At 46.6% G+C, this 26360-nt stretch overlaps 1 protein-coding gene across 3 annotated transcripts; it reads left to right on the forward strand.

Moving 5' to 3' along the window:
- On the forward strand, positions 1 to 26348 carry CCDC22 (CCC complex scaffolding subunit CCDC22). 3 transcript variants are annotated; one of them, XM_079958720.1, is made up of 18 exons: positions 1 to 135; positions 3655 to 3735; positions 5319 to 5496; positions 8276 to 8408; positions 8494 to 8600; positions 9524 to 9608; positions 14466 to 14635; positions 16143 to 16349; positions 16573 to 16629; positions 17862 to 17981; positions 18337 to 18456; positions 18942 to 19058; positions 19150 to 19251; positions 20605 to 20712; positions 24406 to 24501; positions 24615 to 24674; positions 24774 to 24848; positions 25890 to 26348. In XM_079958720.1, exons 2-18 carry the CDS (start codon positions 3686 to 3688, stop codon positions 26001 to 26003), a joined length of 1899 nt encoding a protein of 632 aa, XP_079814846.1. In that variant the 5' UTR covers positions 1 to 135; positions 3655 to 3685; the 3' UTR covers positions 26004 to 26348. The 3 variants fall into 3 exon arrangements, with proteins under 3 accessions (XP_079814846.1, XP_079814848.1, XP_079814847.1); XM_079958722.1 differs by lacking the exon at positions 1 to 135 and adding an exon at positions 413 to 462; XM_079958721.1 differs by lacking the exon at positions 1 to 135 and adding an exon at positions 2159 to 2267.
- Positions 26349 to 26360: the final 12 nt, after the last annotated feature.

Here is a 26360-nt window from a genome sequence, read left to right on the forward strand (position 1 = left end):
GGGCGGAGAAGAGCCTCCTGGACCACAAATCCCAGCATGCTGCGCGCGGGGGAGACCCGGCACTACATTTCCCGCCTTCCCCTCGGGCGGGCCCCGTGACCCAGGCGCCTGGCCCAGCTGAGAGCAGAGGGAGCGGTGAGTGCTGCTGCCGCCGCCGCCGCCCGACTGCTGGCTTTCTCTTCCCTTGGGCCCCGGGGTCCCGCTGCTGTTCCTGCCGCCGCCGCCCCCCCCACCTGGGCAGCCCCGCGGCCCCTTCCTCGGCCAGGACACCCCCCGCCCCGCCCCGCGCGCGCGCGCCCCGTCCGGCGGGCTCTTCCCGGGCGCTCCCGAAGGCGGGCTGCCGGAGACCGAGGGGGCGGGAGGGGCTGGCTCGGGGTTCCCCTAATGGGCGCCCGGTTGGCCACTGTGAGAGCGGGGCCCCCCCTTTGGCCTGATCCAGCGAGGCTGTTCTCGGGTTCAAGGGTAGGGAAGGTGCGCGTGCCAACATTCATCCGCGCAAACCGCTTTCTTTTCAATGGCTTTTATCGCGCGTGTGGAGGATCTGGACATATTGCCGGGGTGCACCCAGAGAGCAATGATAACGAGCGGAGCGGAGCAGCTGTTGACTCTCCTGCTTCTGCCCGCCGCCTTCCCGAGGCCTCTTGCTGATCTTTGTCCTTCTTGTGCTCTGGAAGGAAGCTGAGCTTCAGTAGTTTGCCCCTCAGCAGACAGAGGAGAAGCAGGGTGGGTGACAGGGCCCTGGAGGGAACGTGGAAGCTGCCGCGGTGACAAGCTCTCCTGCAGCATCAGTGCTGCCTAATGGCAGCCCCACACACCTTCTGTGTGTCTTACAGCATGGCTACAGTTGTGAAGTTAAAGTTTACTCACTGTTATCCCATGTGTTCCAAAAACAGGTACCGTATTTTTCGCTCTATAACACGCACCAGAACATAACACGCACGTAGTTTTTAGAGGAGGAAAACAAGGAAAAAAAATATTCTAAACGAAATAGTGGATATATGATTTTTGTGGTTCATGCTGTGGCCACAGACATGTGATCTGACAGTGAGTTGGAGTAGCCCAATGCAAAAATCCTGAGGATCCATGTGGATCCATGCTTTGTAACCACGGAGGAGGGAAGGAAGGGGAACCATGGATCCTCTGCTCACGACTGCAGCAGATCCCCCTGCCATTTGTAGGCGTTCCCTCCATAACACGCACAGACATTTCCCCTTACTTTCTAGGAGGAAAAAAGTGAGTGTTATGGTGCAAAAAATACGGTAATCCCTTCCATTGCTGTGCCTCAAACTGGTCTTTAAGGTGCTACTGGAAGGAATTTTTTTATTTTGTTTTGACTATGGCAGACCAACACGGCTACCTATCTGTAACTAAGTCTTGTAAATTGCAGAACCCCAGAAGAGCCTGGCTGGTTGAGGCCAATGGTCCGTCTGACCCTGCATCCTCATCTCAAAGTGGCCAACTGGCTGCTTATGGGAAGCCCGCACAACCAGAGTGCAGCAGTATTCTCCCCATACGCAACTGGCATTTAGAGGCATATTGTCTCCAGCAGTGGTGGCAGAATAAAAGCAATTGTGGCTGGTGACCATTGATAGGCTTCTCCTCCTCCCAAAGGGGAAAAGCAGAATGAGGGCATCTGTACTGTAATCCAGCATTACAAGTTGTTCACAGGCATTGCCCACTCTGGCCTGTACATCCTCCTGATAACTTCAGGCACTCCACATGTGGGACTCCCAGCTCCAGCCAGTATGGCCAGTGGTCAGGGACGATGGGAGTTGTAACTCAACAATACGTGGTGTTACCCCTGCTTTAGAAAACCAGAGCCACTGGAATAGGGGGATCCTGCCACAAACCACAGCCTTGGTTGCTGGTATTCTGATGTGGTATTTGTGTTATTCACATCGCCTTAGAATTTGACTCCCTCCATCCACCCCACACCCAGCTGGTGATAACCTGTCTTCATCCTCCTCTCTCCCTTCATGGAATTGGAGCCCATCCCAGCCTGGCCTTAATTACCTTTACAGTTCACACTTGGAGTATCGGTCAGACTTGATAAAGAGGGTGATGGCCTCTACATTGGTCTAGAAATAAAAATATGACTAGAAGGAGGCAAGAGAGAGGCTTATGAAATCATGAATGGTGTAGCAAGAAAGGTGTTTCTTCTCCCAGGTTCGTCTTCTCTCAGAACACTAGAACTTGAGAGAGGCATATGAGACATGATAGCAAGAAGGAACTTTCTGCTTCAGAGGCAGAACACCTTTGAATAGCAGGTACTAGTGAGGGACGGTGAGGAGTGCCTGTTGCTTTGCTCTTTTCCTTTCCTTTTCCTTTCTAAAATTTATTAGAAATGCATAAAATGACTACATATAAATGCAATAAAACAGATAATATAGTACAAAGCAATACATAATGTAACAATAGCAGTTCCAAAGCAGCTCAAAAAACCAGCCACAATGTGTTGATTAAAACCTGCGGAAATAAAATAGGTTTTTAACTACCTGCGTATATTATATGAAGCTGGTGCCAGGCAAATGTTATTTTAGGTAAAGGTAAAGGGACCCCTGACCATTAGGTCCAGTCATGACCAACTCTGGTGTTGCGGCGCTCATCTTGCTTTATTGGCCGAGGGAGCCGGCGTACATGTGGCCAGCATGACTAAGCTGCTTCTGGCGAACCAGAGAGCACACGGAAACGCTGTTTACCTTCCCGCTGGAGTGGTAGCTATTTATCTACTTGCACTTTGACATGCTTTCAAACGGCTAGGTGGGCAGGAGCTGGGACCGAGCAATGGGAGCTCACCCTGTCACGGGGATTTGAACTGCTGACCTTCTGATCAGCAAGTCCTAGGCTCTGTAGTTTAACCCACAGTGTCACCCGTGTCCCTACCATGTTATTTTACATGGTCTTAAAACATTGGCAGGCCATATAGGTTCGCTACAACAGTTTTGTGGGAGAGCTTTACTTTCTTTTTCCTTTACGTATAAAATAAAGGATACCAGGTTTCAGCAAAGGTATTTTCCTTTATAACCCCATTTGCAACTCTTCTAAGCCCAGTTAGTTGTCCTGAACTAGCTGTATCCCAAATCATTGAACCACATCTCAAGGGGTAGCTGTTGCCTTCCTGGTTGGCTGGTGAGTTTCCCAGAAAAATTTGTCTGTCACCCTTGGGGGAAAATTGCTCTCTGTGGCCCCTGGGCTAGGAATGTCCTTTGTACTATTCATATGGAGAGCTGCGCTTTGTTCTGGTCTTCACCTCTATTATAGACTTGGTTGCCTGTGGCAAGAATTGCCTCCATCTTTTAAATTGTGCCTACCCCCTTTCACACTATTGTAAACCACTTAGAGGCTATTGTAGTTAAGCAGCATGCAAATTGTTTAAATAAGTAAGTAAAACGTGGGCAGGCAGGTATGTATGAGATATATTTGTAGGCAATTTACAGTTTGAGAGATTATTCACAAGATTGGCCTAACCTGCAAACAGGAGTAAAGTTGCAGAAAGAGGGGGTTAATATTCCAACCTGTTGTAGAGGAAAAAGGTGAAGATGAATTTGTCCCAATGTCGTCATGGAACTTGCTGCTTGTAGGTACCCCGGCTTGAGCCCTGCTGCTATAAGTATCCAGATTATTGGTTGTTGTAATCCTCCTTCTTTTGCACAGGGTTTCCTGTATCCATAGATGTATTGGCATCATGGAAGAGGTGGACAAGATCCTCATACATTCCCTTCGCTTCTCTGGGACGTAAGGCCATCTTTATGCTGCCTGTACTTCTTCATAGTAGTGGGTGGGTGTGGTGAGATGTCAGGTACTCTGGTGCGTGGTGTCCAGAGGCAATCATGGGTTTGGTGGACAAAGACAGAAAAGGGTTTGGAAGCATGCCTTCATGCAGGATTTGACCTAGGGGTGTAGGGTGGCTGGCTGCTGTCTCCTATGGGATTTCACAGGCCTGGAGCCTAAAAAGCTGAAGTCAGTTTCTAGAAATTCAGAATACTTTTCCTGCTGTGAACTCTAATAAAGCAAAGGCTGTGGTCCAGGGAATGGGGTTTCACAGGAGAGCTAATAGACACAGAAGCTCATGCCAGGGCTTTCTCTTAGGCCAGGCAAGAAATTAATTGGGGTTAAAAACTTACGGCTTTTGCTATGTTCCATTGGCTCTTTGTTTTTGCTTGGGGAATCATGCTTTCTTGCCGATGCTTTGGCTCCAGCTGGGTGTTTCATGGCTTCTCAGAGCTTCGTGGGAGCAAGCAAATGGCAGTTGCCTAGTGACCAAGGTTGGATTAATCAGTGGTATTGCAGAAGCTCATAGGTGGCTCTGTGGCTCCCTTTGAACAGCAGTAATAATGTCCATGTGTATTATTATTATTTATTTAATTTGTTCACCACTCTTCATCCACAGATCCCAGGGTAGTTCACAGCATAACATTACAATAGAAAAACCACAAACTACATATTGGAATTAGAACAAGAACAAACCAATAACCCCCCCCCCCAACACATTTAAAAGGGCATTTAAAAGGCCTGGTTGATGAGGAACGTTTTCTCCTGGAGGCTAAAGGTATATAATGAAGGCGCAGCCAAACCTCCCTAGGGAGAGCATTCCACAAATGGGGAGCCACTGCAGAGGAGGCCCGTTCTCATGTTGCCACCCTCCAGACGTCTGATGGAGGAGGCACACAAAGAAGGGCCTCAGAAGATGATGTAAGGGACCAGGTAGGTTCATATGTAGAGAGGCAGTCCTTAAGGGATTACTCACTGGGGCGAGACAGTTTGAGCTTACTGCACCAATTGTTGCCCAACTGCACTGGCTGCCAGGGAGTTTCTGAGCCCAACATCTACATGAAACTGCTGAGTGGGGTCATCTAGGAGGCTTATTCCGCGTGTGCGCGCACATAGGACTGTAGCCTTAGCCACCACTGCTACACCAACTCTTCTCTGAAGAGGCTCTTGGCAGTACAGGTAGCCTTCTTGCAGTTCAGGGCCCTGGGAAATTATTATTATTATTATTATTATTATTACATTTTGTTGTTTTATCTTACCCAAAGTGACTTACAACCAATGAGACAAACAAACACCCCAGTTTAGATACATTCAAACCAAGGAGACTGTATCCCATGTCCCCACAAGCTGCTTATTGGACAGGTGGTACAATGGCAGCAAAGTCTTAGCAGCAGAGGACAAATTGCAAAAAAGTATGGCAGTTGGCAAGCCATTCCCATGTTCTTCCATCCTACTGAATGGAGTGGAAGATGTAGGCTCTTCTGTTGCAGTAAAGGAAAATGGTCAGTGCAGGGGACTATAATCCCTGCATCCTTCTCCCCTTCCAGGGATATCCCAGAGGAAGTGCAGAGCATCCGGGAGTTTACCACCGAGTTGATAGTTGAATCTGTGGTGCAATGTCTTCGTGTCATCAATCCTTCTGTGGGGTCAAGTCTCTGCCACGTCCTGCCTCCAGGGATGTCTGCTCGCTTCCGAATTGGCATGAGCCTAGCGCAAGCTTGCCAGGTAACTACAACTAAATCAGGGTGTGGATGCATTGAACAAAGCAGGCTCTTCATCTCTGAAAGTTTGTGCAGTGGTAGATAGTCTCTCATTAAGTGCCATGAGTTCTGGGCTTGAAGGTGTTGGGAGAAATCTGGTGTAGTATAGAATTTTGTTTGCTGGAAAAGCAAGCTTCTAGGTCTCAGGGTGGAAAGCCATGGGCCACTTTTGTTAAAGGATCCAGAAGTGGCTGGTCTGTGACCTCCAGTTGTGTTTTCCTGCCCTATCCAAAAAAAATTCTGGCACTCAAGCAAGAAACCTAGATTGTGTTCACAGCAGACAGTTGTGTAGTTGACAAAAGGTTTTTGTTTTGTTTTTTAGCAACATTAAATTATCTTCTCCTCACATAATTATGGCCCATGCCACTATGGTGCCTCTGTCCACCTCAGAGAAGTTATTGGAAAAATGCTAGCAAGACTGTGTACTTGAATAATAACCCAAATTCTGTGACAAGAAAGGCAGAGATGTTTTACTAAATTTGCATAATTATTACATTTTCAAGTTGCCTTTTCTAACTATTGTGTTTAATTTATTCTGCCTTTGCTCATCTTTGTGGCCAGGAGCTAAACAAGGCTCAGAAGCTCAATCCCCTCTGGCTTTAGAAATTTCTGATGGCCTTGAACATTCACATTTTTAATAGCCATAAGGGCTAGAAACTTGCAACAACAACAGCAAAATGCAGAGAATCCAAGGGCAGAACTAAACATGACAAATAGTAGACACCGTTCTTTTCATATTTGTCACGATCCTGCCATTTCTCTCTGTTGCCAGCTCACTTCTGGTATCTGTGCTGGAAACAGGGAGAAGAGGCTGGAGCAAATGACTATAGGGAAGTGAGGCATGGGAAGGGTTTTCAGCTCTCCGTTTACTATTAAATAGAAATGCATTTCTGTTATGTGAACAAGTAAGTGAATAATGGCTGGTCTGCATTGTTGCTTAAGGACATGCAGAGTATCCCCCTGTCTCCCTCCTGCTTTCTGTAGAGAAAGTCTGTAATATCCTCACTATGACTTCTCTGAGTGGGGTTTTCCTTTTGAGGGTGGAGCAAGGTGGGATATTATTGGGCACCTCCATCCCCATCCCAGACATGGAAAATGTGGGCTTGTCTTGCAGGGTTGCTGTAGGGCTTAAAACAAAAATTGTGTTTGAATAATTCAAAGCACCACATAAATGCTAAGTTAGGAAGCTACTTGAGCATACTTCAGGCCAATTAGTTTGCTTCACAGTATCAAATGGTGGTGCTTATGCCAAACCTCCTTGTACATTGATAACTAGCATGCCAGGGAGAAGGGTCAACTTGGCTTTCTCCCAGAGGTGTTGTTTCATCTGTATGTGTAAAATAAACTTCCAGACAGACAGTGCTCACCCATCCCTTGCAAACCATGTTACCGTTATGGCTGTTGCTCTGAGGTCATAGGATATGTTGCAAGGGGAGGGGAGGAGAGGTCATTGGGTGTTGGGAAAGAGTAGAGGAAGGAAAGTCAGCTGGCACTGAGGGAGGAGGAGGGAGAAGCTGAGGGGAGCATAGCTGTCAACTTTCAGATTTGAAAATAAGGGATCAGCAGCCTCACCTGTCCCAGGGACAGTCTATGGGATATCTAACAATCCGGGATAGCAGCGGGAAGCAGCAGGAAACAGCGCTGAAATAAGGGAATTTCCCGCAAAAAAAGGGAAGGTTGATATCTATGGAGGGGGCGGGGAGCAGAGAAGGAAGCAGAGGAAGAGTTGGCAATTTCTGTGCCAAAACCGGGCCAAAACCCCAGCTGAAATGGATCCAGAAAATCAGTTTCTTCCAAAAGCACCTGGATCTGGTCTCGCTTCAGAAACTTGCCCAGGAAAGGGAGACTAGCAACTGGGTGGTAGTTAGTTAGGTTTTCTGAATCCAGGGAAGGTTTCTTAAGGAGTGGTTTTACCACTGCCTCCTTCAAACAGGCAGGGACCTCCCCCTCTTGTAAGAGGCATTGATCACCTCCCTGGCCCAGCCAGCTGTTCCCTCCCTGATGGTTTTTATCAGCCAAGAGGGGCAAGGGTCTAGAGCGCAAGTGGTCACCCTGACTGATTGAGCACTTATTTCACAAATAGGGCACCATGACACTTTCTCCTTTGTCCATTGCTACCCACCAAAGTTCAGATAGTGGGGAGAGACTTAGCAAGGTCCCAGGCTGACTGCAGAGTTCTGGCAGGCTTTTGTGGAACCTGAGCCCCCCCCCCCAGCCATGCAGAGCTTTGTCAGTCAGCTAGCAAGTCGTGAGAGACAACAGACAGGATGGCCACATGGCTAACAGGTGTTTGAGTTTTGGGTTGCGTGTGTGTCTACTTTTTCTTTTCTTAATAGTTCTCATTGAAAATTGGTTATGTTAACTGCTAGAAATATTTTTCATATCCATGGGACTCAGCGAGCAATTGCCAAGTTGTCTTTCATCATCCATTGTTGAGAAGTAGTTGCATGGCATTACAGTTCCCAAATAGCTTGATTTCGCAGGACTGGCCTTCCATGGTCCTATCCTGGACTGTGTTAGCCAGGCGGCCTCTTGAGAGTTCTCATGTGAGCACAAGCACCTTGGACTGTTGCACCAAGGAAGCAGGGCTCCTGGTCCTTTGAGCCAGCTTGGAACACCTTTATTTTAGATGCTCCATCTCTCTTTGAACCAGGCACCAAAGGGCCTTACTCCTCGCCTTTACCCAGCAGGCCACTCCCACTCGGCCCCACTGTGGGACTGACATGTTACTTTCCATCATTTAGGACCTGGGATATCAAGGGGAAGTTGGCTATCAGACCTTCTTGTACAGCAATGAGCCCGAAATCCGACGCCTCCTGCTCTTCCTGGTAGAGAAGCTCCCACGCGATTCCTCGGAGGACGCCAACCAGCCTGTGGGTATGGAGGAAACTGGGCAAACACAGGTCCCGGGCACAGGGAGGCCAAGTGGTGGCAACTTCTCTAACCTGCTGTGTCCTTGCAGGCAAATCAACGACACTTCACAGAGCCATTGCTGCTGCCATCAAAGAGCAACTGGCGGTCCCCTGGGTGCCCCCTGCCTGCCGTACCCCCCGCTTGCAGCTCTTACAGGTGTGCTTCCTCACCCCTCTTATTAGGTTAATGGCCCCACTCCTCGGGTTCATGGCTTCATAAGCCAGATCTGTTGCTGAAATTTTATTTCTAAGACTGTTGACTTCCTTAAAAATGAAAGCCTTTCCAGTCCTCATGTTGTGGAGAAATGCAGAAAACCTTTGCAAAAGGTCATTGTGGATTTTGGGTTCATATGACTATCTAGGGTCTGGTCTGCACTGTTGGGGCTTTTTTTCCTCGCCGATAGATTTTTTCATAATCTGCAGAAACCCAAATACTGACTTCTAAGGGACGCAGATGGCGCTGTGGTCTAAACCACTGAGCCTAGGGCTTGCTGATCAGAAGGTTGGTGGTTCGAATCCACACAATGGGGAGAGCTCCCATTGTTTGGTCGCTGCTGATGCCCACCTAGCAGTTCAAAAGCACATCAAGTGCAAGTAGATAAATAGGTACCGCTCTGGCGGGAAGGTAAACGGTGTTTCTGTGTGCTGCTCTGGTTCGCCAGAAGCGGCTTAGTCATGCTGGCCACATGACCCGGAAGCTGTCTGCGGACAAACACCGGCTCCCTTGGCCTATAGAGTGAGATGAGCACCGCAACCCAGAGTTGTCTGCAACTGCACCTAACGGTCAGGGGTACCTTTACCTTTACCTTTAAACAAACCATGCAGAAATATGTAAATCAATCAAATTTCTATGCATCCATTGGTATATCTTAAACAAGATATTGCTGTATTTTTCTTGTTGAGTATGTAAACTCCTTGAGCAAGTAATTCATTTTATAACCCCACTCCTTGCCACCTGTTTTATATTTCTCTTTCCAGAGCCTGTAAGCCCAGAATCTATTTCCTCTTACAGTGTTTCTTATCTTTCAGTGGGCTGAATGCTGTTTCAGACTCTCTCCCCTCCCTCCTTATCCTTGCTAGGGTTCTTGCCTACTGAAGCGATTCCAAGCTCAACCCTTGGTCCTGCCTCGAGAGTCGGACCCCTTTTTGGGGAAGGTGCCCCCAGGTGAGTTTTGCCCTGTAGCTGGGTGGGGGTGGGGGAATAAGTAAAATGGAGGGCATGGAATGGCAGGTTTTTCCCGTTCTCCATTTGTTTATTTCCCTCCCACTCATGTAAGGTTGCAATCATGTATGCAAAGCCAGCATAAATTTGGGGCACACTTAGTTCCTGCATGGAACCCCTCTTGATATGTCTAGACTTGTACGGCATTGTTTTCTTACAACAAGTCTCTGCCCTTCCCCTCAGATCCCCTTTGATTAGAAAAGAAGAGGGTTTTCCAGAGTGCTGAGAGTCCCCCCCAAGTTAGGGGAGGCCCTTTTTTTAGCCTCTCAGGGGGAGATCCTAGAGTAGCTACCCAAAGGGCTCCTCTTGCATCCTGCCGTTCATGGCTGGGTAGATGGTGCCACCAGCAGTATGTCCTTGGTGGATTCTGGGAGCATGTGCATACGTGGGATTGTGAATAATAATAATGATGATGATGATTTTATTATTTATACCCCACCCATCTGGCTGGGTTTTTCCAGCCACTTTTGAAAGAAATGCCATGCCAATTTCCAGTATTTGTTCATGCAATCGGCTTCCCCACCCATGGTTGTCTGGCCAACTGAAAATCAGAGCCCAAAAAACATTTACTTGTTTTTCTTCTACTTCTTCATCGTATTTATTTTATTTTGCAACACAAACACACATAACACTAAAGAAAAGGAAAAAGGAAACTTAAAAAGGAAATACAAAAACCAGTACGAACCAAATAATGAACATATAACCATATTTCAGTTCTTCTTTTCTTCTAGTTGACTTCCTTCATCCTCAGCACGGTTCTACTTTCATATTTAGTAAACTGTTTCCTTCTCACTTCATCCCCCCCCCTTTTCTTTCTATTTTAAGCTTTCACACCATAATTAGTTTTGTAAATGTTAATCAAAACAAGTCCAGGTATTCTGTATTTTCCCTTCTTTTTGGAATTTTTGTTTAGACTGACCCCAGGGACATCTGTCATTCTAGCCAACTTAATGTAATAATAGAGAATAATAGAGAAATTAATAGAGGAAGGAAAAACAATAGAAAAACCCAAAGAAATTTGCAAAAAAATTGCAAACTATTATAGGAAACTATATCAAGAAGAGATGGAAAAATACTTAGCACAGAACAGACTTCCAATGATAGCTTGTGGAAAAATTAAGCAATTAAACTTACCAATAACGATGATGGAGGTGCAACAATCAATTTCAAAAGCAAAGACAGGAAAATCTCCAGGTATGGACGGCCTGTTGGCAGCATACTATAAGAAATTAGAAGATACACAGTCAGAACCAATGAAAACAGTCATGAATTAAAAGAAGGAAGAATACCAAAATCATGGGAAGAAGCATACAAAAAAAATATATAGAAAGGACCCTCAAATTTGGAAAAGTGGCAGGATTTAAATTAAATAAAAATAAAAATAGCAACTTATTTAAGGATAATTATATAAATATCTGGAAAGAAATTAAAAGGGAGCTAAAGATTTGGAACAAGCTAAAATTATCATTCTGTGTAGGAAATCAGTAGTGAAAATGAATGTGCTTCCTAAAATGATGTTTTTATTTCAAATGATACCAATTATTGGAGAAGTAGGATGTTTTTATTGGAGAGGTAGGATGGCAAGAGATTTATCAAGATTTATTTGGCAGTATAAAAAACCAAGAATTAAACAAAAATTATTAATAGATAATAAAAATAGAGGCGGATTGACACTACTTGATCTAAATTTGTATTATGTTTTGGCCTGTCTAAACTGGTTAAAAGAATGGATGATATTACAAAATGTAGACTTATTGGACTTAGAAGGGTTCGACAGCCGTTATGGGTGGCATGCCTACCTAGGACATGAAAAGGTGAAAGTCCACAGAGGATTTCTTAATCATATTATAAGAAAGTTGATATATAGAGTATGGGGAAAGTATAAAGAGTTATTAGAACCCAAAACGCCCTGGTGGCTCTCACCCTTAGAGGTGATGTCAGTGAAAAGGAAAAATAAGTAATCAAACTGGGCCACATATAAGGATTTATTTGAAGAAAAAGATAACAAATTGAAATTGAAAAATTATGAGAAAATAAAGCATTGCCTGACAGGGTGGATTCAGTACCACCAACTAAATACAGTGGTACCTCGGGTTACATAAGCTTCAGGTTACATACGCTTCAGGTTACAGACTCCGCTAATAGTGCTTCAGGTTAAGAACTTTGCTTTAGGATGAGAACAGAAATCGTGCCCCGGCAGCACGGCAGCAGCAGGAGGCCCCATTATCTAAAGTGGTGCTTCAGGTTAAGAACAGTTTCAGGTTAAGAACGGACCTCCGGAATGAATTAAGTACTTAACCCGAGGTACTACTGTAAGGTGTTCAAAGCAGATTTAAAAAAAGGTTTTGCAAGTGAAATTTCAATATTAGATAAAGAATTATTACAAAATAAGATAAAGGCAATTTCTAAAATGTATGGAATCTTATTGGAATGGGAGGTTAAGGATGAATAAGTAAAAGAGTAATGATCAAACGGGCTGCAGATATAGGTAAACCTATTCAATTATCATCATGGGAAAAATTATGGAAGGAGAGTTGGAGATTCACAGCTTGCGAGGTGATAAAGGAAAACTTGTTAAAGATGTTTTACAGATGGTATTTAACACCAAGCAAAATATACAAAATGTATAAAACAAAATCAAAAAAGTGTTGGAGGTGCAACCAAGTAGAGGGGACGCTACTACATATGTGGTCGTGTGACAAAATTAAGGGCTTCTTATTGGGTATACTAGATTCAGCTATCACTAGGGAAAACAAGAAAATATTCCGTTACACAACAGTGGCAGCGAGAACCCTAATTGCAAAAAAATTGGAAAAATGAGACAGCACCAACAAAAAAAGAATGGCGAGAAAAATTATTTGATTACATTGAGTTGGCTAGAATGACGGATGCAATTAGGGGTCTGTCTAACCCCCCCCCCCATTTTTTTTTTTTAAATTTTTAGAAGGGTTCTCTTTTTTTTAAATAGATTTTTATTGAAATTTTAAAGGTTACATGAGTAATAAAAAAAAACAGCAGAAAAACACCCAATTAGACCAAAAAAGAAAGCAAAACAATACATAAAAACAAGTCCCATCAAAGGAAAAAAAGATAAAAAAAAGAACAAAAAAGAAAAAAAATGCATACAATCAAAAAAGAAAAAAAGAACAAATCAAACCTTTACATAACTTACTTTCTTTAGCTTATTTCCTTGACCTCCTCACACCTCCCCTCTTTGTATTCTGATTCAGTTAGATATTTCAGCAAATCCTTCACCTTTGTTTTTATCCTAATAATTTATCTTAATATACTGTAATTTAACATTCTCTTCTTTCACCAATTAATCATCCATTTTTACTTTGTTTAAATCTTATTTCTCCTTAAAACAAATATATTTAAACTTAATCTCTTAAGACATTTCCCCTAGGGTCATAAAAAATTCATTCCACGATTTTTCCATCTCTCATTAATTGTTGTTGTTTTTTTAATCTCCATATATACACTTTAAATTCCCAATTTTCTTCCATCGTCTCCCTTCCCCGGTCTCGGCCCCTGCCGTCAGTTCCATCAACCTCCCAGCGTCCATCAACCTGGAGATCTTATATCCGAGGCTCTTAACTCTTCTTCACTTCCCTTTTGCCGATCTTCTTGATAATCTTTGGTGCTAAAAAGCAGATCTCGGGGGAGCTCCAACCCAACGATGCATATATTCCTTCTAGGGCCCATAAAGCTAGGGCCCATAAAGTATTCCAAATCTTGTTTCACAATTCTTCCAAGTCCGAAGGCCCCCGAAGCTCCAATCTCCTCCTGGCTCAAATTCATATTCCAAAAGTCATTTGATCCCTGCATAAAGGGATCTCTCCACTTTTCCTTTTCCAGATCAGGCCAGGCACCCATCTTCAAAAACTGGCTTCTCCTAATTACAGTCATATAAGGCCTCAAGTTGTAATCCTCCATTTTTTTGCTTTGTACTCAACAACAGCAACTTTCTCCTTCTCTAATTCATCAATTTGTTCAGTTAAGAAAGATTCCTGTGCCGGGTTCTTGTTGACTTCTATGCTGATACCCACTTTTGTTCCCAAAATATCAATATTAGTAGCCATGATATCTATCTGTTTATGCAGCTTTCCCAACAGATAGATTGTCCTATTCAGTACAGACACTACTAAACCAAAAAACATTTTATCCCTAGAATCCTGAGAGTCCGTCCTGCTGAGTCCAGTGGCCCTTAGTCCCAAGTTAGTGCACATAGGACTACAGTGTAAAGGACTGTGAACGCCCTATAAACCTCTGGGGACCCTTGAAAAACCCTTTAAAAAACCAGCAGCACTTACCAGGCTGGCATGAATGGTGGCAGTGGTGGCTCTCAGTCTTCGACAACACTGAAGGATTATGTGGAAACAGCAAGGCAGGTAGACCAGTCCCCCAAAGTGCTTGGCTGTGGGGCAGATTTACTTGCTGCTGGTGGTATTTTGCTCTTTTCAGGCTGTTTTTGCCCTTTTTGCAGTTTAAATTGATTTTTTAAATTATTTCCCAGCACCACATGTATATGTGGTCATGCGTGAGTTGAATGCATGTAGGTGGGGAAACACCTGTAAATTCCTTTCTCTATAAACACGTAATTTTTGGTCCAATTCGCCATTTCTGAATGAGGAACTTGGAACAGGCTGCTGAGTGCAGGACTTGCAGGCCTCCTCCTGGGTTAAGAAAGGGGAAGAAAGTTGCTCTCCCAACATTTGGCTCAACTTGATTGACCCCAAAGCAGGGGCTGGGGCTAACCAGTGTGTGTCAGTGTAACTGGCCTCATCTTCTTCTCCCTAGAAAGGAAAGAGTTCTTTGTCAAGTTCCTGCCCCCCGTGTCAGCCCAGCTGTTCCGACCTGCATCCTTGATGCCATCCCTGTTGGAGCTTAATATGGCTGAGCTGAGCACAGCCCAGGACTGGGAGAACGAGTGGAAGAGCCAAGGCCTTGGATCACGCATGACTCCGGAGGTGGGCACAATGGGTGGCACTCGGCCTCTTTATCCTGACTCGGTGGCTGGTGGCAGCAGCATGGCAATGATAGTTTGCATTGGCTGCCCTCTGAGGAAGGGTAGTGCCCTGTGTTGTACAGGGTGTGGGTGAGGCCAGAAAAATTGTGACTTGCCTAAGACCACCTTAGTGATTCATGGAAGAAATACATCTGAACCAGGAACTGCAGGTGTGCAGCTCATTCTCTTTGCTATTACATGGTAGTCATTGTAGCACTCTAAAGTCACACCAGAAGTTTCCTTTCTTCCATTATGTATGGGTTGTCTAGAGAAGTCAAGGTACCTTCCCTTTAGATCAGGGATGGCCTTCCAGGTGTGTCTGGACAGCAGCTCCCATCATCCCTGATCATTGGCCTTGTTGGCTAGGGTTGATGGGAGTTAGAGTCCTGCTCTGGTAGGCAGGGCCAAGCAAACAGGAGAACTAGGACACATAAGCACACACACTCCAATTCAGTCCAGTCCTGCTGCTCTGCACTTTTGGGACTTGGGAGGAGCTATGCTCCCTCTTTACCCTTTAGCTATTGATGGAATATTTTTTCACCTTCCTGCTTACTCTGCTTGCCTCTTGAGCACACCTCAAAGGAGCTGCAATAGCCCAACCCAACACTCATCTCCGCTCAGCAGAACATGCCCACAGTGAGGCGCTGAAGAGAGTGGTTTGTGGAATGATCTGAAGGCCACAGGGATGGGTGGAGCCCTGGTTTTCTATATGGCAAGAAGGAGGTGCTACTTCTTGGTTGGCCTACAGCAGGTCTGGAGTTCTCTGGGGAGGTCTCTCTAGGATACAACATACAAAACCAGAGCCACTTTTTAGTAAGACACCAGAGCAAGAGGCTCAGGGAAACTGCTGCAAGTCTGGCAGTCCTCCTCTCACGTCAGCTCCATTGCAAAAGGGGATATTCTGCAACCCAGTTTTCCAAAATGAATGCAAAACATGTTAGAAAAAATATATAACTGCATTTTAGAAAAAATATATAACTGCAGAAAGTGCAGTGGTAGATCTTGTGTGCCCACCCTCTACGTTAGATATTTTTTCCCTCTTCCTCCTTTTAGTCCAGTAATTTCTGGTCATTATAGAAGAGAGATTTCTGAGTGCTCTCCCAGCTAGGAGAAATGGATCTTCCCTTAGGTTGAGAGAACGTTAGAGATCCCACCTCTGACTTCAGACAAGAAGGGAAGTAGCAATCTTATCTCTTCCTGCCTCCACCGCACACTCAGATAATTGTCCTTCCACGAGGTCCTTCCCAATGTGTGGAATCCCTTCCTGGATGCCTGAGTTTTCTGAGAGGACCATCCGCATTCCAAAGTCTGGATCTAACTAGAGGTGTTACGGTTTGGCCTTGGTAGAGGGGAATAGAATCCGCTCGCCCTGAGGTGGCTTGTGTTCCCAAGATTATTTGCTTGCCACTCCCCACCCAATCTCCAGTCTGCACTGCCAAACCCCTTATTTCCCTTTGCCCTCCCCTCAGGAATACCACCAATGGAAGCGTCAGCGGCTGCAGCGGCGCCTCCTGGACCAGTTCCGGCAGGCATCTCCTCGTGCTGGGCCTGCCCACCAGAGAACAGCCCAGGACCTGATTCAGCTCCTGGGTGCTTTTGGTGCTGGCCGTGAGCATGCTGGGGCTCTGGCCAAGGGCTCTCGCTTCACCCACACTCAGCACTTGGCCTATAAGCAGGTATGAAGGGGGTTGGGGAGGGCCTAGAATGGGGGGGAGGGATGGGCTTAAGGCACAACAACAACAACAACGTTTTTTTGGATCAAAGTGATTTGAGTTATTCAGCAGCACCAGCTGAAGAATCTCATTTGCTGAGGTAGGTTGGGGAGCAAGCAAGGAGGGGTGGAGCATGCAGGGGAAGAGGTGATGGTCTATGATTACTCTCTGTTTGGTCTCCCAACAGGAGGCAGAATTGCCAGTGCAAGTGGAAACGCTGCCAATGTCCCGGACATCAGAACAGGTAAACCAAAGGGGGGGGGGGGCTCTAGTGAGAGCCAGTTCTGTTTGCCTAAAGGCAAGAGCCCAGATGAGGAAGGGGGTTGTGGCTAAAAAATATTGGGGCATGCTTTATGCCATCTCATTCTGCTTTTTGAATTAATAAAAACTGCATGTATGTGCACACAGGCAAGGGGGCACATGGGAGGTGATGGTCTCTTAGGTATGCTGAGTCTTAAGCTGCTTTGGGGTTTTATTGCCATCGCCTTGGATTGTGCTGCAGAGAGAACAGGAAGTCAGTGCAGATGTTGGGGATCCTCATGTCACATATTGCCAGCAGCTTGCAATTGGTGGCAGGAGCTGCTGAAATAACTTGGTGAACACATTAAAGAATCTTCTTTTAAAAATAATAGGACCCTGATTTCCTCTTAGAATCTTCTCTTCTCTTCTTGAATTCTTATAATTCTGATACTCTGGGAAGAGCGGCAGCTTTACAAATCCTTTGCAAATAAAATGACTTGAAACATTTGTCTGCCCCCTTTTTCCAGACATTCATCTTTGCAAGAATAACTTCTTTCAGATCTTCACACCACAGCTGATCATTCCTCAGCATTTGTTTACATCTTGTCAGCAGGGGTGCCTTTTTACTTTAATCCAAATTGTCCAAATTTGGATTTGGCGGTGGGGGTGGGATCTGCAATGAAATGCAGCTGTTTACCAAGGAAGACTCATGACGGGTTTTTAGAGCCCAGAGCCCTGCTTCTTTGACCGCTATACTAAGATCTTCACCTCCACCAGCCACTTGTTTTGGCATCAACAGGCTTCCATGGGGTCATGCACCTCCATTACAAGAGGACAACTTGCCTGTCACCCCCTTTTTCCCCATGGTGGGCTCTGTGGTGGGTTGTTGTGGTTTTACATGGAGGAAAAACCATGTGTGTTTTGTCTCAATGCCTTTTGTTGTGCATGTGTGTGGGTGTGTTGTATGAATATCTTTTATTCACACATCTTCACCCAGAATAGAGGCAATTTTTGGAACAGGGAACTGGATATTCCAAAAAGCCTGTCATATACTTTTGATGAAGGGTGGTTAAGGAATTTCAAGTAATAACAAAAAGAAATTATACTTGTAATAAGAGATGGGTTGAGCTGTATTTTTGCATAAACGCAGGGTTTATTAAGACAGGATTCCAGCTCTGATTCCTCAAGCATCACTCCCCCCCCACTTACCTTCTCCTCACCCCCTTTCCCCCCCAGGACTTACGGGAACGCCAAGCAACAGAACTAGAAGCTTTGGAAGGTGAACTGGGCCATGTCATGGAGCAGATTGAGGCTCTTGAAGGCCAGATCGCCACACTGGGGTTGACTCTCACACAGGTGAGAAGAATCAGTTGGGGGATGGCAGCACCACTGTCTGGCTGAGCCCCACCAGCTAAAGGGCCTCTAGGACCTCCTTCTGGCTCTCAGCAGCACTTGCAGCACCTCTGGCAGAGGAAAAGCTGAAGGACTCCCAAGGCCCTAATGGGGCATGGTCTCATGAGCTGCCTAAAGGTTTGTGGTTGGCAGAGTGGGAGAAATATAGCCCTCCTGAGGAATATAGATCTCCTGAGGAAGCCCCTCTGAAGCAAGTGGGGGCTGTGCAAGGACACCATGGTGTTCTTGGGTGCCTGCCCCCTCCCCCATTTGGGCTTCACCTTGGGTCAGTCCTGAGGGGGATCCATTTCTTCTTCAGGTGGAAGGGGAGGTGCGGCAGCGGCAGCTGGGAGTGACAGAGCGGGACCAGGTGCTGCGAGTGAAGGGCTGTGCTGTACAGCTACTTCCCGATGCAGAGAACAACATGGCTAAGCTGCAGGTAATGGGCCAGGCAAGAGGAGGGCAGAAGCCCCTCTTTCCATTGTTGGGAGTGGAGCAGCCAGGAATGAGGAGGCTGCAGAGGGTGGGGGTGCTTGCTGGAGTTTCCGTGGGGACCATTGAGAAAGGTTTTAGAAACCTACAGGTGGTTCAGTGGCAGGATGCTTGGTAAAGGGGAGACAACAGATGGATGTGGACATGGGTGGAGGAGGCTGTAGTTGTAAGTGGAAGCAGGGAAGAGGAACACCCTGAATCCGCCTTTGGAGGGAGCTTTTATTAAGCACTGTTGTCCACCACCCACTTGTGCACCCGTCTTATCAGATGTCCTCAGTGGGATTGGAGCAGTAGGGGAAGGAGGAAGGGGTTTGCTGCATGTGGGTGTACAGGGTCTCACCTGCTATCTCCAAAAATGGCATAGAACACCACATAGCAGATGAGAGAGCCCAGGAGGCTTAGAATCTCAGGTTCACTTTTGGTCTCCTGCAGGTGGTGGTGGAGAGCAGTGCACAGCGGGTCATCCAGCTGGCCACCCAGTGGGAGAAGCACCGGGTGCCTCTGATCCAGGAGTTCCGGGAGCTCAAGGCCCTCCATGACTCCAAGGAGGTGACGCAAGCGAAAGGGTGTGAGGAGTCCTTCAAGGGTTGGGAGGGAGCCTGGGCAGCGTTGACACTCTCTTGTCTGTTCCTCTTTGCAGCTGGAATCATCACAGCGCCTGTCAGAGATCAGGGAGCTGCATGAGCGGATCCGATCAGCCGCAGATGAAGCGAAGCGCAAGGATGATCTCTACAAACAGCTGGTTAGTGACGTGTCTTAGGGTGGTGGTTTGGGGTGCAGGGCTCCTGGCAAAGCTCGGTATGCACAAGGTGATTTATGGTCCATTGCTTCTTGTGTGGTGATTATTCCACAGAGAATGAATAATGAGAATCCTTTCCCCACTCCACATTTTACTGTTTCTCTGTAATTGGGATATACCGTATTTTTCGCCCTATAGGACGCACTTTTTCCCCTCCAAAAATGAAGGGGAAATCTGGGTGCATCCTATGGGGCGAATGCAGGCTTTTGCTGAAGCTTGGAGAGCGAGAGGGGTCGATGTGCACCGACCCCTCTCGCTCTCCAGGCTTCAGGAAGACATCCGCAGCCTAGGCAGCCCTGCGGGAGTTCCCACAGGGCTGTATAGGCTGCGGATAGTAGCCTGCTTCCCGGAATGCCGGGCGCGCTGAAAGCAGAGCGCCCGGTGCTTCGGGAACACCTCCGCAGCCTAGGCAGCCCTGTGGGAGTTCTCCGCAGGGCTCCCCACGCTGCAGATAGCAGCCTGCCGCCCGGCAGGCGGGGCGCCCTGAAGCAGAGCGCCCCGCGCGCCGGGCAGACATCTGCAGCATGGGGAGCCCTGCAGGAGTTCCCCGCAGGGCTCCCCACGCTGCGGATAGCAGCCTGCCGCCCGGTGCGCAGGGCGCCCTGAAGCAGAGCGCCCCTCGTGCCGGGCAGACATCGGCCAGCCCCACAAGCTCGGGGGACAGCAGGGAGGCGCAGCACCGTTCCTCGACCTGGTTCGGTTTCCCCGACCTGCTTTTGTGGGGGAAATAAAGGGGGGGAATTCCTTTATTTCCCCCCCAAAAAACTAGGTGCGTTCTATGGGACGGAGCGTCCTATGGGACGAAAAATATGGTAGTGTCTAACTTTAAATGGGTGACAGTATCTCAGAAAAATGCTTACAACCACCAGTACTGCTGAGAGGACTCGCCTCTTTCATAAGTCAGTTTGTTAACTTAGACTAGTTACAATTCCACCTGGCCTCATTGAACAGGCAAACCTTTGTCCAGGCTACATCACATTATGGAACGCTCCCTCATGAAAAAAAACCAAAACAGAATCGTGCCCATTGAAGACTAGCATGCCTGAGGGAACTAGGCTAGCATTCCCCCTTGCATGTTAGCTTTCTTTGTGCAGGGATTTGTGCGAATGGAGGAGCATTTGGTCATGGTGTAGTCCAGACACGTTTGCCACCTCAAGTGAGTCCTGGGTCTCTGCACAGTGGGATGGGGCTCAGGGGTAGAAACTCCTTAGTCTCTTCCAGGAGCCCCTGTACCATTTGCACATTCGTCTGCTTGTTGTAACCCAGTCCCATTCCTGCTTTCCACTCTGTCTCCAGCTTATGGAGCTAGAATCCCTTCCCAAGGATGTCTCTCGCTCTGCCTATACCCAGCGCATCCTAGAAATTGTCGGCAATATTCGTAAGCAGAAGGAGGAGATCACAAAGGTAAAACAATGGGCACCTGTGAAGTTCTTTCTCAAGCCTTGTCTTGCATCACTGTACACAGGTGAGAGCCCTGTGTGATGAGCCCATGGCAGAAAGCTGGTGGGGAAGACTGAACATTTCGGGGTCCTTACATATTAAAAGCAGCGATGACATTATTTGCACATACATAACATTTAATGTCAAGGAAAAAGTTGTCCTAACCTGGTTTGAATGTGCAAATAGTGATGAGTAGTGAGCTTTCACATTTTGCCTCGTATGCAGTACTTTTCCATGATGGATCCTCACACTTTTAAGCTCAGAGTCAACAAGCTGAGATAGCTCAGTTGGTAGAGCAGAGCCTTCCAAACTTTTTCATGTTGGTGACACACTTTTTAGACATGCATCATTTCACAACACAGTATCAGTTTTACTAGCAAGCAGGAGGTTAAACTAACCCCTCATAAGATTGTTTGCACAACACACCTCACACTGCAGCTGACACACTAATGTCACAACACACAGTTTGGAAAGCTCTGCAGGAGAACTTGAGACTCTTAATCTCAGGGTTGTGGGTTCAAGCCCCACATTGGGCAAAAGCGTCCTGCATGGCAGAGGGTTGGACTAGATGACCATGCATATAAAATATAGCCATTTTTTTAAAAAATAGCCTCCAAAATAAAGCTTCTGTCTTTGCCACTAGGAGGGAAATGTTATATTCTAGTTGTAACTGTGAGCCACAGGAAATGACAAAAACATTTCCTCCTGCCCAGTTCCTACCTCAGAGGTGGGATGAGGCTCTCTAGAGCAGGGGTCAGCAAACTTTTTCAGCAGGGGGCCAGTCCAATGTCCCTCAGAACTTGTGGAGGGCCGGAGTATATTTTGGGGGGCAAATGATGCAAGGAGCACCATGAGCCCCAGTGGCTGCTTGCCTGTCTTGCGAGCAGCAGGGACTGGCGGTGGTGGCAGAGGGATGATGAGCGGCACGCGAAGGGCTCCGGAGAGGGGCTGCTTAAAATGTGGGCCGCTCAAATGCCACTGCTGCTGCTGGCACCAACAAAGCCCAGCCCCCTTCCTCCTCTAGGCAGGGCGAGGAGAAGCCAGGAGGAGGGAGGGAGGCGGCGCCGGCACTACCACCATGTGAGGGAGAGGGAAAGCATGTGTGCACGCTGGCGATCCTTGCAGCGATTCCCAGACTGTCTGCGGGCCAGATCCAGAAGGCAAACCCACGGGCCTTGGTTTGCCTACCCATGCTCTAGAGTTACACACTGTTGTAGCCCTTATTAGCACTTACGATTTTGAACCAATTTTGTGTTTGTAACTTCCAATGCAAAGCCTAGAGCACTTTCACCATAGAAGTATCAAAGGGCAGAGCGTTTGCTGTTCTGAATCCATAGGTGGATACAGTGGATGTCTCCCCCTACTTCAGATCTGGACCATGTATCACTTCGGACTTTTTCTATCACTTTGGTTCTCACAAACTCCCCTTGGCACTATATAAAAGGGTTGGTACCCTGTGTGGAGGGTGTTCAGGAGACAGTTTTCAACCAAGATGCAGAACATACACTGGGAGGGGAGCAGCCAGGGAAGAGTGTGTACAGTGGTGCCTCGCAAGACGAAATTAATCCGTTCCGCTCTTCATCTTGAGGTTTTTTCGTCTTGCAAAGCACGGCTATTAGCGGATTAGCGCTATTAGCGGATTAGCGCTATTAGCGGCCATTAGAGGCTTAGCGGCTATTAGCGGCTTAGGAAAAGGGGTGGGGAGGGAAAAAACTCGCAAGAACTCGCAAGACGTTTCATCTTGCGAAGTAAGCCCATAGGGAAATTCGTCTTGCGAAGCACCTCAAAAGACGGAAAACTCTTTCGTCTAGCGAGTTTTTCGTCTTGCGAGGCATTCGTCTTGCGGGGCACCACTGTAGCTTTCCAAGCAGGGGGTTGTGCCTTTTCAGGGAGCAATTTTTTGGAAGTGTGGTGTACCTCTGACTGAGCATTCTGTATGGCAACAACTGTGGCATCCTCTGCTTCCTCAGCTCTCTCTGCCCTTGATGGGGAGGCTATAGCACAATGAGAGTCAGTCTGCACAGCAGGATTTGCAGTCTTGGCACAGTAGTAAAGGGTTTTTTGCACCCACTTCCTGCACATTTAACTATGCTGATGTGCCTAATCAACATATTAGGAAGCTGCTTTATAATCTCTTCCTCCGCCTATTGGATGTAGTTGGAAAGTGCATTAAACCAATGGTGATAGATTTAGTAGTTTTATAAATCTTCAGCCTGTTTTTTCTTTGAATTGACTTTTAAAAATACACAGGGTGTACTGTTGATCACCCCTAGGGTTAAGCTACATGATGGCAGATTCATCTGTTGAAATGAAGGACTGCCACAATTTACCAGGCATGCAAGGGGTGGGGGTGGGGTTTGAACAGCAAAAAGGCCATGCAGGTGAGGGGGGTGAATCCTCCCACCCCCTTGGGTAGTCTCCTCTCAGCTTCTTCCTATCCTGGCACTTTTTTTCGCAGCTAGGCTCCAATTTCAAAAATGGCTGGGAGGGAAAACACTTGAGCAGAGCTATAGGGAAGGAAGCGCTGGGCAGAATGGGCTGGGTGTTTGCAGTCCTCACATGGCTGTGCCTTTGGCTGCTAAAACTGGGCTACCCGCTGCTGGTTTGATACATACTTGCAGCAGTTCCAAGTTTCAGGTGCATGGATCTGCAACTTTAACATGCACATAACCCCTCCCTGTAATAAACCTCCACCTACAACAGACAGACCCAAGAAAACCAGGCCCCTGGGACTTCAGATGTGAGAAAGTATGTCTGTTCTGCCTCCATCCATCTGTTAACATTTTTCATTTCTGTCCAGAACTTTTGAATGAGAGTCCTATATTGGATCTACTGTAAGTTTTAATTTTATCTGTTGAGTGTGTGTTTTCTTATTAAAGATATTTGTAAAGCATTCTGGGGGTTTTGTATAAGGGGTGGTAATGTAAGTTGGATGGATGGATGGATATACACACTTCATACTCTTTTGTACGTACGAAAGGAACTTACAGACATACAAAAATCTACACCCAAACATTCTCTCCCATGCAGATAATAGAGATAAGAAATGCACACTTGCTAAGAACCAGGCTGGGCACATTCCCCCTCTTTCACACTACTATTCTTCATTCTCAGGCTGATTTAAACCCAATTGTTAACTGCCCTGTGCTCCTTTGATGTAGGGCAGTACACGAAATGAAATGAATTAAAAGTAATTAAAATAAAATAAAAGTGGGTGGGTGGGTTGCAAGGTATGGGGGCTTAACAAGAAACTAAGCAGAGTCCCCCTGAGATTGCTGAATAAATGGAAGCTGCCTTAAAGATTTAAAAAGGATACCACTACTGCCTTTAATTCATACTAAGACAAGGGACCCTTGCAATCCCATGGGGCCTGCAAACTCTCATAGCCGACATGCGTGTGTCTGATCATGCGAAGATGGTGCCCCTCAGCAGCATTTCCCTGTGCCAGGGATGATCCTGTCATGCAGGCAACCAGCAGGAGCCCAGCTATGTTGACCACAAGTACTATCCCTAACCCCAGGACAGAACCAGCTGTTAGTTTACAGCCTGTTGTTGTTGTTGTTGTTACCACTGTTGTTATGTCTTTGTTCCCGAGTTTGAGTTTTCAACCTATTAACAGTCTCCATTTTCTAATGCCTGCTATTTGTGCTTCTCAAGATCTTGTCAGACACCAAGGAGCTCCAGAAGGAGATCAATGGCCTCACTGGGAAGGTAGACCGGACCTTTGCTGTCACTGATGAGCTGGTTTTTAAGGTGAAGGCAAGGGATCAGATTCTGGGGGGTGGGGAGATGGAGAGCAGCGCTTTGACTGACCTTCCAGTTGCTAACTTTTCCATCCCTCCCTTCTGCATTCTTTCTTTCTGCAGGATGCCAAACGCGATGAGGCTGTGAGGAAGGCATATAAATATTTGGCAGCACTGCACGAGGTAAGCCTCAGCAGTAATATATTAATTCATATATAGATATAGAGCTGCAGTTAGAGCTACATCCCTTTCCAGCTGACTCTGACTCTTCCTCTTCCTTAGAACTGCAGTCAACTGATTCAGACTATTGAGGACACAGGCACCATCCTGAGGGAGATCCGGGACTTAGAGGAGCAGGTGAGGCCTGCCAGAAAGTGGGTGGAAACATTAAACATTACTCTCTTGCAGTAATCTGAACTTCTGTGTGGAGGAAATTGTTTCAGAAATTAGGATACCAGGAAATATCTTTTAACAACTCCCTCTTTAGAAATAAAAATGCAGCTGCCAAACATGGACCCCTGTCCCTCTGTTCTAGCTTCCAGACATGCTTTCTCTCCTGCTTCCTTACCACCACCCCTGTGCCGAAAGCTTGCAGATTCTGCCATCTGTACACATCAAAGTCCTTTTGATTTTTTAAAATTAATTTTTAAACTTGGGGGTTCTGATCTCACTCGCTCAGAAGTTGAGATTTCAGTCTAGAAAGAGGGACATTCCATGCCTGCTCTGTCCATATCCTCCCGCCTGTTATCTGCCGCTTCTGCTCTTTTGGATGAGGCTGCCCCTTGATTCTCAGCCCTCATTATGGACTCTGTCCGTTGTGATTCTGTAGACTTACCATGCACCTCAGATATTTTTTTCACTTCCAGATTAACAAAAAAAGCATGTCTCTTGTTGTTGAGGTTGCAAGCAGGAAGTGTGGGTGCCTGAACACGCTTCCTGTGGACAGGATGTGGGACCTCAGTGGCCTCCAAATCTGTGTCTTTCTCCCCCTTTCCCATGATGAGTAGGAATAGAATTACGATCCCAGGAGTTGAACCTGAGCCCTCCTCCATCTTGCCAATCACACCTGTCACTCGCACAATGTTCCTTCCTAGATTAGTGCTGCAGTCTTATTCACATGATATGCACGAGGTGTGGTAGGTGGGGGGTTGTTTTAAGCATTACCAGATTTAGCAGGCAAACTTGGTTCAGCACTCAAGCAGAAATAAGTGGTGTTGGGTTTTTTAAAGATCCCCTTAACACTTGCTTTATTTATTTTAAAATATTTATAGGCTTCCATTCTGAATGCAACTCTTACATGGCTGCTTACATAGCACAACTGGGATACCATCATAAAACAATAGTTCTCCCTGCTGAACACTGCTACCCATTCATAAAATAAAATGTCTCTTTTCCCAGATTGAGAGTGAAACCAGCAAGAAAACCCTGAGCAATTTGGAGAGGATTCTCAGTGACTACCGGGCCATGAAGCAGGAAAACGCAGCACTGCTTAGCCGTACCCGAGAGACGTGAAGCCCCCTTCCCAGTGCACAGCTACAGGGGGCTGGTGGGGTACCTGACCTCTTTTTAAGTCAAGACTGCTGTGCCTCTATCAAGGGACGGGGCACGGGGAGTATGAGCAGGGCTCCTCCTTCCAGGCTCTGTCTGCATTGTAAGTTGCCTAAAACCAAGCCAACGTGCGGCACATTTTGAGGTGGAGGGTGGGAGTGGTCCCTAGTGCCATTTTTCTGACATAGATTGTATATTGGAGAAGTAGATGTGGGGAGTAATTGTTTCCTCCATTTATTATTTCTAAGCAAACCTCCTATCATCTCTTCTCAAAAACCAATAAAATCTCTCTCTTCTTTTTGCAGCGTACTTGTGCTGGCT

This window comes from Podarcis cretensis (assembly GCF_951804945.1).
Source record: "Podarcis cretensis genome assembly, chromosome: 17".
NCBI lineage: Eukaryota > Metazoa > Chordata > Lepidosauria > Squamata > Lacertidae > Podarcis > Podarcis cretensis.